Source organism: Anomaloglossus baeobatrachus, chromosome 11 (assembly GCF_048569485.1).
Source record: "Anomaloglossus baeobatrachus isolate aAnoBae1 chromosome 11, aAnoBae1.hap1, whole genome shotgun sequence".
NCBI classification, from domain to species: Eukaryota; Metazoa; Chordata; class Amphibia; order Anura; family Aromobatidae; genus Anomaloglossus; species Anomaloglossus baeobatrachus.
In genome coordinates, this window is record NC_134363.1 from 27461689 (window position 1) to 27479273 (window position 17585).

At 44.5% G+C, this 17585-nt stretch overlaps 1 protein-coding gene across 1 annotated transcript; it reads right to left on the reverse strand.

Annotated features, from left to right (window-relative positions):
* Positions 1–1548: 1548 nt before the first annotated feature.
* Positions 1549–2708, reverse strand: LOC142256457 (chemerin-like receptor 1). Its single transcript, XM_075328148.1, has one exon. It carries the CDS (start codon positions 2673–2675, stop codon positions 1668–1670), a length of 1008 nt encoding a protein of 335 aa, XP_075184263.1. The 5' UTR covers positions 2676–2708; the 3' UTR covers positions 1549–1667.
* Positions 2709–17585: the final 14877 nt, after the last annotated feature.

Here is a 17585-nt window from a genome sequence, read left to right on the forward strand (position 1 = left end):
AAAGATTTTCTTTACCTGTATGGTAACAAAATCATCTTTGTAATAACTGAGAGTATTAAGCCTAGAATAGCTCCAGGTTTTCTCAGCCACACCACAGTCACTACATGTTGTCAGTAGAATACATGGTATATACATCGGTCACTTACTTGCATATGTCCAGGATTGACTTCTTTTCACTTTTGAGGTTCTTTGCCATACAAAAAAATTCCCCAAGTACGTGTGAAAGATATAGAAATTCAGCTGTGAAATCAGTTATTTCATCAGATCTAGAGTCAGCAAAAATTTATCATCCATCGGAAATCCTTTTTTGCCTTAACCCTCGGAGGATTGAGCCAACTGTAGCATTTTTTAAAGGGAACCAGTCACTCGGATTTTCGTATATAACCTAAAGCCAGTGCTATACTGGCACTATCAGGCTGATTCTATACATACCTGTAGTAGTCAGCTCGGCTGTATAGTATTTGAAATCCAAGAAAGTAAAGTTTATAAAATCACCAGATTTTTGAGTGACAACAGCTGAGGATCAGATAATATCTGGTGGGTATTCATAGTTATCCTCTCCCCTGTTAGAATTAACATAAGTATTATACAAATATTATATTACGACCTAGCAGGACCTGTGGTGAGGTCATACCCATGTGACCAAAAGGGGTGGGGCCTCAGTCATCAGAAAAATGTTGCTTCCTGGTATCAGCTTTGTTTGGCAGTTACAAGGACCTTCATCAGGCCCCCAAAACTTCCATAGTATCCAATTGCATGGCGAGGGCAGACGGGAGCTGGTGCTCTTGCAATGGCGTCATTAAAATGTCACAGTCAGTAATTTACAGTTCTCCGAAACGCGTACAAAAAAAGTCACTGAAAAGAGTCCTCTGGATTGTTCCTTACCTTGGCAGTGCTGCATAAGAAGGGGTCAAATGAAGTAAGGAACAATCCAGAGGACTATTTTCAGTGACCTTATTTTTTCGCATTTCGGAGAACTTGACCTGTTAAATAATGCCCTTCTAAATATGTTTTCGTCACGGCGCCTCTGTGTGGCACGTTAGCTCTTACCGTAATAAAGAACAGAACACCCGGGTTGATCTCCAGATTTCCAATTATTGATTTTATTTTACACAAGTTTGTTATACATTTTAATAGCTCAGATTGTCATGTAATTGTTGCTTACTTTGATGTCCACCGTTGTAACAGCACTGGTTGTACAAATGTCTTTTCGAAAAACAATTGAGTTAAAAGAAAAAATAAAGTGTAACGTCTTTAAGTTGGCCAACCATTGGGGACACCTTGCTTCTGGTAAAATCATTAGGGCTATAAAAGGGGCATGCATCTCAAGATATCTTCAAGGTTGAGTTTTAGTTCTCACTTGGATGGTCCTTGGTCTTGCTCTTCAAGTCTTTTGCAGCTTTAAAAAACGTTTTTTTGAAAAATGGATTGAAAAGGTTTCCAGAATGTATCCCTAAAGTCGCAATTGTTATGGTACAAATTGCACAATTGGCTTTTCGACAAAAAATTAACCAACCATTGGACAACTTGACACTAGTATGACATTACTGAGACATTCTTTACAAGATATCTTACAGGCTGAGATTTACTTTCCACTTGGAAAGTCCCACAAAACTCTTTGAAGACCTGGATGCTCCTTGGTCTTGCACTTCAGGTCATTTAGAGTGTTAACTGAAAGATTTTTCCAATATGTTCTGGAAAGACTTCCAGAATTTATCCCTAAAGTCTCGACCAATAAATACATAGAGAAAAGGATTGACGCAGCTGTTCATGAAGGCCGGCAGGCTGGTGGCGATTGGAACCCCAAAGCGAAGTCCACGAAGTACAAAATAATCATCATGAGCAAATGAATGAAATTCTAGAATGGCAAAAATATGAAAAGGAGCCCAACAGATGAATAAGGCAATTATCACAGCAATTATGACTTTGAAGGGCTTGGATGAGGTGGCCATGTTCTTTCTTCTGATACGTACGGCAAGTAGAGAGTAACACATGACAATGATGATGAAAGGAATACAAAATCCTACAATGAATCTTATTATCACTGTCACTCTGTGGCGGTAAATACCAATGTCTTCAGAGTCTTCAAGTTCAAAGTTGGTATAACAAACAACAAAGCTTTTACCCTCAAAAGTATCTCGAAATATAAAATATGGTATGCTAAATAAAATGGCCAGGATCCAAACAGTCATGACAACGATTAAGGCCAATCTTGGAGTTCGGTGATTTCGACACCAAACCGGGAAGATGACAGAGGCACAACGGTCCATACTGATGATGGCGAGCAGGAAGACGCTTACATATAGGTTGATGAAAACCACCATACTGCTCAACTTGCACATGAAGTGTCCAAACAGCCAGTTGAAATTATTAGCCAGATAGATGAGGCGCAAGGGGAGAAATAATATGAAGATGAAGTCAACGATTGATAAATTAAGGAACCAAATGACGTTGATTGTCATCTTCATCCTGAAGATTGCAAACCAGATAATCAGGCTGTTTCCGAGAGTTCCCAGTAGAAAAGTCAAAGAATACATCACCAGAACAAAGTAATCAATAGAGGACAATACATAGTGTACATCATTATAGTCATCATAATAATCAGTGGGATTAGTAGAAGTGCCATTCAAGAGTGGAGTACCGGAGATCGGATATGCTGTTGTGTTGTTCTCCATGACTTTACTTGTGGACAGTTGGGCAGTTCTTCAAAAAAGCTGCAAATGTAAGTACAAAGAAATGATTAAAAATACTTGAAAAGTAATATATGTCCATTAGCCTTAATGTAATGGCACCCAAGTGCTTTAGTATATCATCACCGGCTTTATAGACCATTAAAGGGAATCTGTCACCAGATTTGGCAACTATAACCTGCGGCCACCACCAGTGAGCTCTTGTATACAGCATTCCAGAATACTGTATATAAGAGCCCAGGTCGCTGTGTAGAATGTAAAAATCACTTTATAATACTCACCTAAATGGCGGTGCGGTGCAGACTGGTCGGATGGATGTCTCCGTTCTCCAGTACCGGCACCTCCTCTTTCAGCCATCTTTGTCCTCCTTCTTCTGAAGCCGGGGTGCATGATGTGATGCCCCTGGACTAGTTAGGGCGTCACAGGGCACTGCACGCTTTTCTATCTCTTTGGTGCAGAGCTCAACCCCTCATGGTTCCGGGTTCCCAAGCTATGGTACTGCCTCCATCCGCATCCAAATCCCAACCACACCTCACAACACACCTGTCAGACACACCAGTGGGCTGCCTAGCTGGAATAGGGTCACCCACCTAGGGGTTGGGTAGGTTGGTGGGAGGGAAGTGAAGAGAGAAGAAAGTGATCCTTCGAGCAGTGAAGGCTAGGGGGTGAGAGGCTCCCTGTAGGTAGTCAGTTGGGTCTCAGACGGTGGGCTGGGCCAAGATCTGGTCGCGGGGTATTGAGGCTTGGTATCTAGACCCGGTCTTGGAGGACGGACAGCATTTCAAGCCCAATAATCGGTCCGGGACCGAAAGCTCGGTGGGGTACAGGACCCTAGGTCGGGGAGAAGCTTCAGGCAACTCGGCAATTAGCTTGTGGAGCATAGTGTGTTCATGTACTGTCCCCAAGAAGTTCAGAGATCAAGGGCACTAGCGCAACGAGGGGGATAGGGCCTTCCATTCTATTCAGCCTACAAAAATCCCAAGCGTGAGCCCTTGAGAGCGCAGCTCCACTACCACTAAGGAGGGAGCGGGACCCGGACAGCTCTAAGCCAACGGGTCACAAGAACAGCCCAAAATTTGTGCACGGAGGCAGGCTCCGGACCATTCGGCAGTACCAGAGGAGACGGACACCCGGACGAGCTCCCCCAAGAGGGCAGCGGCACCCAGAGACTTCGTTTACCTTGGTGTCAGAGTCTGATTTGCGATCGCAGTATTATCAACAGTGCCTGAATGAGTACGCTGTAAAGTATAGAAGCACGGTGTGATAGAGCGCTAAGGAGGCCACAGTATTAGATTAATTTTTTTAGAATTTATTGTTTTCTATCAGACTCAACGCGTTTCGATATAGACAATATCTTCATCAGGTGGATTCACCTGATAAAGATATTGTGTATATCGAAACGCGTTGTGGCTGATAGAAAACAATAAATTCTAAAAAAATTAATCTAATACTGTGGCCTCCTTAGCGCTCTATCAGACCGTGCTTCTATACTTTACTGCTGATCCTCCCCTCTGTGGGTTCACGGCAAGAGCTGCTTGATACGGAGGTCAGATTACCAGAAATGCCCAGTGATATGTCACATGACCAGCTTTTCAGGAATCTGCTTCCCTGGATGGACATCGTGGGCTAACAGGTTAGAAGACTACTGACACCATTCGCCAGTCTTATACCGTGGTTGTGCGAGGGCTGCACAACCACATCAGGTGAGCAGTTTTCTTTTTCTCCTCCTCACCGCTATCTCCCAGACCCTTCACATGCGCTCCCTTGTTTAATTTTTTATTCACGTTCTGAATGAGTACGCTGTCCTCCCCTGCTTCCAAACCTCCACAACGCTCCCCCTGCATCCTTTACCATCCAGAGTCCAGGGGCCTCCCCTACCCATGTAGGGAACGTCATCTGGCTGCCCTACTCCATCTCCCCCATGTACCTCCATCAGCAGCGGCGGTACTCCCCTTACCGCACACCACGGGTGGCGTCACAAACTCTCACTCCCCTGTAAATACCCCCTTTACATTTGAAGTGGCCATGAGCCCCCGGGTTCGGAGACCCTCGAGCCACAGCGACCGCCGGACCCAAGCGGTTCAACCGCTGCAGGAGCGGCACACATGACGCGTCCTACGTCATCCACCGTAGCCGGCATTGCGGTCCTGTGCAGGAGCACTACAATACTTTGATCTGCACTGCTAAGGGCAGAGCAAAGTGCGACTGCGCAGGACCGCAATGCCGGCTAATGTGGATGACGTAGGATGCGTCATGCACCCCTGCTTCGGAAGAAGAAGGAGGATGTGGGTGGTGGTGGTGACGGCAGCAGGTTTCCAGACATGCTCAGTTCTGGAGCTGCCCCATTTTCTGATAAGGACTGCAGCCAGGTACTGTACATCCACCTCCCACTCAAATGATAGGAGGCAGATATGCAGCACCCAGCCACGGCCACTATCAGAAGACAGGGCAGCTCCGTAAGTGAGCATTTCCAGCCACAAGGTGCCGCCACATCACTGAAAACAGCTGATTGGCAGGGGTGCTGGGTGTCGGACTCTGGACGATCAGACATTGACAACCCCTTTAAGGAGTGGACTCCCCTCTTCCCAGCACTGACTCCCTGTACAAAAAATAAAGCTCTCACCAAGCAGAAGAATTGAGAGTGAAGCAGTTCCTCTTGAATGTTGAGGACCTGGGAACAAGTAATGGAGATGACACAAATGATTGACTGCAACTGTGGGTGAAAAACGGTCATGAGTGACTACAGATGGGCGAATACATTTGCAAGACCCTGGTACAGTAGCCAGGTCATTATTCCAGGGGCGCTGGAGTGAAGCACATTCTATCAACCGGAATCCGCACCTGCCCTTTTAATTTGCCAGCCTGGCACAACTTTGTGCATCAAACTGTGCCGAGCCGGCTACTCAAAAGAAGAGGATTGGAAGCCAACAGCTAAGAGGACATTTCAAGACTCCGATTCAACAGCCCCAGAATACTGATCTTGCCTCTGGACCAGGGTCTTGTGCATGAATTTGATCGTCTCCAGTCATTACCACCACTGTAGGACATCCAGTGAGTGACTCTGGTTGGACATCACCTTTTAATTTGAGCGTTTTATTCAGGTGGCTTTCAAGAGTAATCTCTCGTTTGTGTCTACATGAAGAACAACACAATTACTGGCCAATATATAACTTATGTCCTGCATTCTTCACCAGTTTTTTCCTTTGCAGGCTTAATTTCTAATTTCTAGTTGTCTCTGAGCTAGTGGGTGGAGGGAGACTCGCTGCTATGATGTCTCCTATGCACAGCACACTCGGACATGAAGGTCTCCTGCTCTCCTGACTATATTCAGTACATGTTCAGAAGAAGCCCATGGAAGATACTTTGATAGGAAGCTGAATTCTGATCCCTCAGTGATCTTGCAATCTGATATTAGCAATTTTTTCAAAGCAAACAAAAAAAGATGTGGAGGCAGGAGAGTGGAGATGTGACTCAGAAGAGGGGAAAGAAGCAAATTTGTTGGATAAGGAGCATTCAAGGGAACCTGTCACCAGATTTTGGCCTTCTAAACCAAGACTAGCACCTTAAGCAGCGCCTGTGCTGCATTCTATAAAGGTTCATGTTGTCCCCTGATTTCCCCTGTAGACCCCACAAATACCTGTATAAAATCTCCCGCCATGGATATAAATTCATCTGTCCGGTCTGATGGGCGTCCTATTTTGCGGCTCCTGTGCCTCCTTTTGGCACTGATGTCAGCCTCCTTTGATGATTGATGTGGATGACGCCTCCAGCTCCATCCAAGCAGCCGGGCAAAATCTCGCGCCTGCACAGAGACACTCCCAGTTTGATCAGGCGCATGTCGCTCTGCCCTATTGCTGGTAGAGCCAAAACATAAGTGCACCTGTGGGGGCCAGCCATGTCTCTGCGAAAGTGCCAGATTTTATCCAGCTATGCGGATGACACAGGTGGCATCATTAAGGCTAATTTCAGACTTGTGTTGTGCGGTATCCGTTGCAATCCACCACCTTGAGGAATTACGGTAACCCGTGCAGGAATCTGTTTATTCCTAATAGGCTTCTATTAAGGACGGATTGCAACGGATGCTCTTGCGTTGCATCCGCCCCGCGGCGCATCAGTTGTTTAGTGACTGACCGTAGGGCGGGAGGAATGCGCAATGTAAGGCTACTTTCACACTAGTGTTATGCACAGTGTGTTGTGTGACGGATGTGACTGATGCGTTGCAAATAGTGTGATAATAAAGGTAACGGATTCCTGTGAAAGAACGTTTTGCATTTGTTTTTATTTTATGTTTCCTTAGTTGGGAAAGGAGATGAGAACAAAAGAGGAGAGATAGAGGAGAGAGAGAAAGAGAGGTGAGAAAGAGGAGAGAGAGAGGAGAGAGAGAAAGAGAGGAGAGAGAGAGAGGAGAGAGAAAGAGAGGAGAGAGAAAGAGGAAAGAATAGAGAGAAAGAGAAAGAGAGAAGAGAGAGGAGAGAGAGAGAGAAGAGAGAGAGAGGTGAGAGAGAGGAGAGACAAAAAGAGGAGAGAGAGGGGAAAGAGAGAAAGAGAGGAGGGAAAGAGGAGAGAGAGAAAGAGAGGGGAGAGAGAGAGAGGAGAGAGAAAGAGAGGAGAGAGAAAGAGGAGAGAAGAGAGAGAAAGAGAGAAGAGAGAGGAGAGAGAGAAGAGAGAGAGAGGTGAGAGAGAGGAGAGATAAAAAGAGGAGAGAGAGGGGAAAGAGAGAAAGAGAGGAGAGAGAAAGAGGAGAGAGAGAGGGGAGAGAGAGAAAGAGAGGAGAGAGAAAGAGGAGAGAGAGAAAGAGAGAAGAGAGAGGGGAGAGAGAGAGAGAAGAGAGAGGTAGGTGAGAGAGAGGAGAGACAGAGAGAGGAGAGAGGGGAGAGAGAGAAGAGAGAGGAGACAGAGAGAAAAGAGAGAGGGAGGTGAGAGAGAGGAGAGTCAGAGAGAGGAGAGAGAGGGGAGAGAGAGAGAGAGAGAAGAGAGAGGCGCGAGATTTTGCCAGGCTACATGGATGTCAATCATCAAAGGAGACCAAGATCAGTGCCGAGAGGAGGGACAGAAGCCACGAAATAGGACGCCCATCGAACCAGACCAATGACTTTATGGACTTCAACACCTCAGCGCTTCAACTGGTAGCTGGGGAAAAACTTTCTGAACCTGCTGCCTCTAACAAGCCCTATTTACTGCCTTCAAAAAATGATCCAGTCATCGAGCAGGCAGGAAACACAACAAAAAGGCCACCATCATAACACTTGGAAGAAGAAATAAACTTTGGCAGGCATAATGGCTTTCATAGATCATAAGACCTCACAGTTATTAATCTCTCGGACAGTATCATCTCTTCAGATCAAATATCCGTTCTTTTTTAAAGGACTTAATTTTGTACCGGCCACAAGACCAGATCTTTTTAATACAGTAATGGACGTAAATAGATTTGTAAGACTACGACCAATTGTAGCTGTCATAAAGTCCCTTGATAGAACCCTTTTCCACATGGTTGGACAATATCCTTAGACCCTATGTTGCACAAACTGCTAGGTATATTAGAGACACAAACAAACCATATTTTTCGGATTATAAGAGGCACTTTTCCTCCCAAAAATTTGAGAATAAAATGAGAGGTGTGTTTTAAAAGCCAAATGAACCTTACCGGGGGGGTGGAGCTTGGTCACAAAAGACAGGGGCAATGCTGGGCGCTCACTGTGGGCGGTGAGGCAGGGGTCATCCTGAAAATGGTGCAGGCTTTAAATAATGGTTCCCGGAGTCGGCAAATCTCTCAGCTGAAGACCTCATTTGCACATGTTCCACGTCCAGCCCACTGATCTCCCAGCATTGGATGTAAGGATAATGGTGCCCTGAAGTGACACATGCACAGATGAAATCTGGGCTCATTGAGCCAATAGTGCAATTTGCGCATGCGCCAACTCCAGGCGCCATATCTGTGAAGCACACACCGCCAACAGTTTCTGGATGGACAGTTTCCTGCCTCACAGCACCCGCAGTGAGCATCTTGGACACCCTCCGCACCACCCGCAGCATGGCCCAACTCCACCACCGCCCCTGCCTCCTGTCACGTTACTCCACCACCGCTGCCGCCCCCTCACCTGGTAAGACACCCCCAAATTATAAGACAGACTACATATTTATTTTTTTACTTTTCTTTTCTCTCTAAATTTGGGGTGCGTCTTGTAAAACGAAAATTGCGGTAAGTTGGGGACCTTATCATTACTAGATTTCCAGTGACGTAGTTTCTTTATACTTGTTACGTCACTGCCAGAGTCTGCTCCAGCGACTTCGGCTCCGATCGCCAGGCGACGCCGTGTTCCTGCCGTGGATGGTGCTGGTGATGGGAGAGGAGTCGATGCCAGCGGCACCGGTGGGCGCAGGCTCCGATCATCCACTGGGCTGGGTTATCTTGGGATCTGCAGTACCGCTGGCTGACTGTGGGTGGCATGTGTCTTCCAGCTGAAGTTGCCAGCGTTCAGCTACAGCCAATGGGAAGACACCACACCCTTCTTATTCCCCCTCCTGTCACATGACTACTGCAAGAGATAGTTCTGATTTTCCTGGCTCCTGATCCGCCCTATTCTGTTTTGTGATTCCTGTATTCTGACTTCTGCGTGTTTTCTGACTACCCACCTGCCTACTGTTTCTGTACCTCGCTGCCCGATCCGGATTTGACCCCTGCTCCGTTTGCTGACTACGTCATTGCCTGCCGATTCTGTCCCTGTTCCGCAATTCCTGGTTTGACCCTGCCTGACTACTACTCTCATCGGACTGCAGCCTTCCACAGGTAGTGATCACCATGGCCCTGTGTAATTCCAAATCCCTGTATAGGGGTTAAAGGGTTTCAGGGTTCTGGGGGTCCTGCTTGGTGAGTGGCTTCCCTCTAGCCTCCCCATTACAGCCCATCTGAGTCTGTGGATCCAGGCAGGCGTTACAATACTCATGTATACTGCATGACCCTGCTCTACTAGCCCTTCATTTCAATTTACTAAAGTACAGTCAATTTTCGCCTCATCTGATGGAATCTATTTTGCAGGTTGCATATTTTTTTATTATCCAACAATTTTTTTTCTCTTTTGATCAGAGTTTCTATTTTCAGATTCAAGTTTCCCCTATAAGTGTGGGTTTCTCCCCATCTGTTGACAATTTATATATGGCTTGATGGGAAGAAAGGGAAGAAACGCACCTATACCTTCCCTTCAATCCTTTCTATTGTTCCATTATGTGGTACGGTAGGTATATTGACGACATAATATTCATTCGCAGAGGAAATACTGGATGGTTTAATCAAGTTATTTTCTGACTTTCTAAATGATAACCAAATTAATACATAAATTCAGCTCTAATACATCCATATCTCTAAAAATATTTACATTACCTGCAAAAAAAAATCATCCCTGTAATAAGTGTATACTATAGAGCAGAGAAGTGCTGCTTATCACAGTTCCAGGTCTTCTCTGCAGTCTCTACTTCTTCCCTGAAGAACATTTGACAAATACATTGGTTACTTACTTATGTCCAGGATCTGTTTCTTGTTTTCTCTTTTGAGGCTCTTTGCTATGTAAAAATATTCCATAAATTGTATCAAATATATAGACAATCACATGCGGCATAATCTTTTACATCAGAAACCAAGTGACCAAAACAGTATTATCCTATCAGTTGGAAATCCTGTTGTGCCTTAACCACTTGAGGACTGGGCCAATTGTAAAAAAAAATAAAAAAAAGTAATTTATCAGTCATAACAGTTTTGTTTTTTTCACAGTCCCTGACAGAAGGTCAATCACTTATCCATGTTATGTAAATAAAAGCTTATAACCTGACTTTAAATTCATCCATTGGTTTTATAAATTACTCTTTTGAAAGCTGAAACCCTCACAAATTTGGTTTAGGTTATGAAAATAAAGTTGCTGCAAAGCTGAAATATTGATCATTTAATGAACACAGAAAGGTCAGACTTTGGCAAGACAAACGTTTTGTCGCATTGTCATATAATGCACCCAATCTTAGTTTACATCCTCACCTGTGCTCACTAAATGATTGGTTAATTAGTGGGTGTGTATAAAAAGAAACCCAGCACCCCAGACCTTCAGTTGAACTGCAACTTGACTTCTGACAACATGCCAAAGATCCATACTGTGGCCAAAAACTCAATTATCAAGAGGCTGAAGACCAGATCCACTGCAGAGGTGGCTGGCACCTTTAATGTGTCTCACCATCAAGTACAAAGACTTAAAAAAAAGATTTGAAGAGACTGGAGATGTTTTTGAAAAGCCCAGGTCCGGCAGATCCCGCAAGATAACTGCTCAGGAGGAATGTTTGTTGGTTAGAAAATCCAAAGCCAGCCCCTCTTCCACTGCAGCAGAGCTCCAACAGGCCTGGTCACCTCAAGTCCCTGTGTCAACTAGAACAGTTTGTAGGATTATGTCTACAAATGGCCTCAATGGTCAAATCAGTGCCCAGAAGCCAGCACTAAACAAAAGGCAATTAAAAAAAAAGTGTGGCATTTGCCATTTCCCATAGCCTGCTAATCAGATGGACGCTGGAAAAGTGGCAGAAGGTGGATTTCTCTGATGAATCTTCAGTTGAATTACACCACAGCCGCCGGAAATACTGCAGGAGACCTCCTAGAGCCCGTATGGATCCAGAAAACAGTTATGTTTGGTGGTGGAAAGATCTTGGTCTGGGGTTACATTCAGTATGGGGGTGTGCAAAAGATTTGCAGGGTGGAATAATATGTTGTCAAATAATATTGTTAGAATTCTGGCAGAAAGAAATTCTTTACTTTTGGCTAAAAAGTCATCATTCCTAGGTTTTACTAAAAGGCATCCCTGAGGGAAAGTTTCTGATTCTTCAGTTGAAAATATATCTTTTGTGTTAGAAAATTCATTAATTGTAAATTTAAGATGGTAGAATAGCCTATTATAGGAGTAAAAGAAAATAATCAGCTTACCTCGTATAACCGGCATGTATGGCAAGGTTCAGCCCCGTCTTAAATCAGAAAAAGTAGAGTCAGTATTTGAAAAGTTGAGCCCAGATTGAGATTGCACAATGGTGCAGCAAGTTAAGCCTACTCTCGAATAAAATCTGTTAAATATACTCTTGTTGGATAAAATCTGTTAAACCTACACTCACTGGATAAAATCTGTTAAACCTACCTTCATTGGATAAAATCTGTTAAACCTACCCTCAATGGATAAAATCTGTTAAACCTACCCTCAATGGATAAAATCTCTTAAGCCTACCCTTGTTGGATAAAATCTGTTAAGCCTACCATCATTAGTTAAAATCTGTTAAGCCTACCCTCATTGGAAAAAATCTGTTAAGCCTACCCTAGTTGGATAAAATCTGTTAAACCTACCCTCGTTGGATAAAATCTGTTAAACTGTTGGATAAAATCTGTTAAATCTACTCTCGTTAGATAAAATCTGTTAAATCTACTCTTGTTAGCTAAAATCTGTTAAATCTACTCTCGTTGGATAAAATCTGTTAAATCTACTCTCGTTGGATAAAATCTGTTAAACCTACTCTTGTTGGATAAAATCTGTTAAACCTACACTCACTGGATAAAATCTGTTAAGCCTACCTTCGTTGGATAAAATCTGTTAAGCCTACCTTCGTTGGATAAAATCTGTTAAGCCTACCTTCGTTGGATAAAATCTGTTAAGCCTACCTTCGTTGGATAAAATCTGTTAAACCTACCCTCTATGCATAGAATAGGTTAAACCTACCCTCATTGGAAAAAATCTGTTAAACCTACCCTCGTTGGATAAAATCTGTTAAGCTTACCCTTGTTGGATGAAATCTGTTAAGCCTACCCTCATTGGATAAAATCTGTTAAGTCTACCCTCATTGGATAAAATCTGTTAAACCTACCATAATTGGATAAAATCTGTTAAGCCTACCCTCGTTGGATAAAATCTGTTAAACCAACACTCGTTGGATAAAATCTGTTAAGCCTACCCTCATTGGATAAAATCTGTTAAATCTACCCTTGTTCGATAAAATCTGTTAAGCCTACCCTCATTGGAAAAATATGTTAAACCTACCCTCATTGGATAAACTTTGTTAAACCTAATTTTGTTGGATAAAATCTGTTAAGCCTACCCTCATTGGATAAAATCTGTTAAGCCTAACCTTGTTGGATAAAATCTGTTAAACCTACCCTTATTGGATAAAAATCTGTTAAGCCTACCCTCGTTGGATAAAATCTGGGAATTGGGAAGATACAATAGGGATTTCCTAATCAAATTGAATCATGGAGTCTGAGCATGTTAACTTTTTTGTGACTTTTTGACATACTATTAGTTCATCCTTCATATTTTAATCCCTCTGGTTGCATGTATGTTTTTGATACCTTGTCAATATTTTTGCACATTTTTGTATGTTTGAGTGTTTTTTATTTAAATGTCTTTTTATTATTAAAGATATTTCAGAAATATAAAGACATTGACACATTGTGATGGCTATCTTTTGTACATTTGTAATCTGAGATTAACAGATATCACAAGATTAATGGAACAACGGAAGAAATGTGGCTCATGACTCATCTCCCAATTGTAAAAAGAGGATTTAAACAAAACGTACAACGCAATCAACAGACAACCTATAAAATCCTCAAGAAGAAGAGATCCATAGGGATCAAACCAGATATGGAATAAATATTATCAAATTTTAAGAAATTCAAAAATTAATGTGATATAAATACAAATACACCCCGAAAAGGGATCTCCGGTCCTTACAGTTTATGAGGTGAGAAGGAACAATGAAGAGTCGAGGAGATTTCTAATACTTGAACTTTCACAGGTTTTTCCATTTTAACATCTGCTCCTTACAAACAAGGGAGGGATTCACGAGGCTTCTCTCCTGGCAGTTATATTATTAGCTCGGGGAGATTATGCTTTCCTGGCGTTCCCGGGCTGCAGTTACGGCTTCCTGATGATGGTCACCATCTTTATATATTAATAGAATTCTATTTATTAATTGTTTTGTGTCGTCTCTAAGAATCCATTGTTCTCATGATGGAGCAGAATCCCAGAACTGCAGGAAAGTCCGACACTAAGGCAGTCAAATGGTTAAATTATAGGAAACAAATGGATAAATGACATTACAGTGGAGATGACAGCAAAGTGGCTCCAGATACTTTCTCCCCTAAAGGTATAACAGGCCCATTTTTCTGCCTCTCCTTAGTCCCCTATACTATTGGTTTCTTCCTATTTAGCAGAGCGATCATTGGATCCAGCTACCGCTACCTCTGCCCCTATTCCTGTCCCAGCTCTACCCCTAACGCAAATCCTGCTCCTACCCCTACTCCTACTTCTATCCCTAACCCCCCTCTACCTCGAGCCCTGACTCAGCCCCTATCTCCACCCTTATCTCTAACCCTATCCCTGCCCCTACCTTTGCCATTACCCCTACCTCTACCTCTATTCCTGCCCCTACCACAACTTCTGCCCCTACCTCTACACCTAGCCCTGTCCCTACCCCTACCTCTACCTCTATCCCTACCCCTACTCCTGCCCCTACTTCTACCCCTACTCCTGCCCCTACCTTTATCTTTACTACTACTCCTGCCCCTAACACAACTCCTGCCCCTACCTCTACACCTAGCTGTACCTCTACTGCTGCTCCTACCTCTAGCCCTGCCCCTACCTCTACTCCTACCCCTACCTCTATTCCGGCCCCTACCTTTACCCCTACACCTTCCTCTAGCCCTACCTCTCCCTCTACCCCTACCCCTGCCCCTACCTCTATCCCTACCTGTACCCCTACTCCTGCCCCTACCTCAACCCCTGCCGCTACCTCTACCCCTAACCCCACCTCTGACCCCTCACCACAACTCTACTTCTGCCCCTACCTCTACCCCTACCCTTATCTCTAACCCTACCCCTGCCCCTACTTCTGCCATTACCCCACCTCTACCCCTATTCCTGCCCCTAACACAACTACTGCCCCTACCTCTACACCTAGCCCTACCTCTTCCTCTACCCATGCCCCTACTCCTACCCCTGCCCCTACCTCTGCTCTTACCTTTACCACTACACCTGTCCCTACTCCTGACCCTACCTCTACCCTAGCCACTACTCCTGCCCCTAACATAACTCCTGCCCATACCTCTACACCAAGCCCTTACCCTACCCCTTCTCCTGCTCCTACCTCTACCCCTGCCCCTAACTGTACCTCTACCCCTCCCTCTACCCCTACCCCTATTCCTGCCCCTACCTCTACCCCTCCCTCTACTCCTACACCTGCACCCATTATAGCTATGCCCCTAAGATCACATCATCATGGAAGGTTTCTGCACTTGTTGAGGGGATTGGTGAATTGTCGCTGCGGAGAACCCCCGGAAGGAGTCCTTTTTAGTATTAGGCAACCAGATGGGCATCTTAAACTTCTTCCCAATACAAATGTGTAACAATGAGCGTCACCTGTCATGGTCATTTATAGTACGTTTCCTAATGTGAGATTTTCGGGCCTTCTCGGCCTTTTCAGGGCCCACACAACCGTTTGACCCCTGCAGTGGAGTAGCATAGAAGAACACAAGGGCAAAGGACTTACTTACCAAATTCTATGGGGGCATAACATTTTTTTGCCCCAGCACCACTTCAAACTCTATTTCTCCTTTGATTGGCTTCGTTAACCTGTAAAATGCCGTTGTCAAGCTTTGCCAGGGGGTGCATCATCCCATATGCCCATCAACGCACCCGTGACGAGTTTGTGGGGCACTGATGGGTTATCATGACAGCCGGGGGTCTGCTGAAGACCCCAGTTCTTGTCAATATGATACCCCTGTGAAAGACATAGGACATAGGACATCATGATTTTTTGCTATACATAGCAGTGCTCATGCACTACTATGTATAGCACAATCGATCAGACAATAGCAGCTTCGATCCCAATAAGGAGATTATTAAATACAGTGAAAAGTTAAAAAAAATGTTTAAAAATATGAAAAAAATAATATAAAAATTCAGTATTTTACAAATAAAACAATACACATAATTTGCATGTTCTGATTTTATTTTACAGATCTGTAGGAAAGCCTTTGCCTTCTGCCCACTTCGCTTTCCTGTTGTCTTTCGAGTCTTCTTTTCGGGTGGAGCTGATCCTGCGATTTCCGTATTGTGAAATTGAACCTGATGTTTTTGGGGAGTTCTCTATTCTAAATTTATAACGATGCCGAAACCCGGGAGATGACGTCTTACTAATTTGTATGGTTTGCCGTCACATTGGGCTGAAAAGGAGAAGTTGGCAGATTTTAGACTATTTCAAAGGGTTATTGTCTTTGGTGATTTTCAAGAACACGGCTCCCATTCCTTCGTCTTGCTGTGTTATCAGCCGGACCGGACCAGGCCGCTCTGATTCTACGACTGCAGTGTTACTGGTGCAGCATCAGAAGGGAACAGAGGCTCTGGAGCTGATCAATACCAAGAATCAGGGCTTCAGAGCAGCGCTTACAAGCACCATAGAAGAGAGCTGATAAACATGATTACTGCCTATGGGATTCACTGACACAAGCAGTGATCATCAGAATAGAAATTATTACTTATGTTCTGAGGTATCTCTAAACTCCAGAGGAGAATAAACTAATGCATTGGGAAAGGGGTAAAAAAAACAATAAAAAAAATAATACCTTGTGTGAGGCAAATCCCGGGATATGAAGATGAATTATGACTCCAGTCATAATCCCTCATCACTCCCTGGCAGTGCCCCCTCCCTTCTTGTTCTCAGTGTTCCACTTACACCTCCATGGCCATGTCCTGTGATATGGAAATGAGGTGGTGTGGGAACAATGGACACAGGATGACTCCCTGCCGTCACCCTGTAACAAGAGTTGTATCTCATTAGCAAGGCTATGGAACTAGCAGACAGAACGACTCCAGTAAAAAATGGTTCATATCTCGCAAGCCATATTTCCGATAAATATGGCAACCATAAAAATGGTGTCTCCGCATGCGGACGATGCCGGCACACCCTTTTTATGGGAGCAGGACATTGGGAAATGCCCCAGGCGTGATATCAGCCAATGGGGAACTGGCAGACAGGTCATGAGTCCCCTCGTTCTGTAGCTAAATTCATAACTGTCACAATGAGAGCATTGGCGTCCGCCTACGACGCTCCCAGGCAAAGTTATGGCCATATTCCATGTTGTGGATTTTGTCCATAACTCAAGCCAGGGGTGGAGCAGTGCTCCCTCTGAGGTCACGAAGGTAGGAGGGGACCTGGATTTGTCCAGGTTGATAACCCTACTTCGGCCATTTTCCAGTGTTCTTTCGCTGGGGGTCACGTGCAGGAAACATCTGTGGGAGTTCCTAGAAACCTGGTCTACAGCGCCCCCCTGTGGCCAGACGCACAAGGTAACTGATTGAATTGCATACCTGTTTGTAAACCATGCTTTATCTGTAACTGTACTCTGACATATGTATATTCTGTAGATTCCCTATTGTGTATATTGTAGTTTCTAGTGTGCTTTAGGCTGATTAAATTATATAATTAATCTTGGGCTGTTCTGTTATCTCGATCTTGAATCCCACGTCTGTGTGTTCGGCTAATAGTTACCGTGAAGCGGTTGGTGGCAGCGAGTTTGTGCCAAGGATTATTGTGGGGAGGCCAGTGAGATTCGGGGAGATTTTATATATTCCGCCCGCGGAGGTCGGGGGAATATATACCCTACTCTCACCGGGGACCCTTCAATAATCGGCATAAGTAGTATAGCGGCCTCCTTGCTTATTGTCGGGCAATTCCATAATTGGCCTGACTATAAGAGGGGCGCTAGAGAGCGCGTCACGTGCTCTGTCTGTCGGTCGGGAGGTATAAAGGAGGGGTGACCCCCACTTGTTACCCCCCGATTGTGACGTACTGGTAGCCAGCGCGGGGGATTTCTGAGTGACCCCC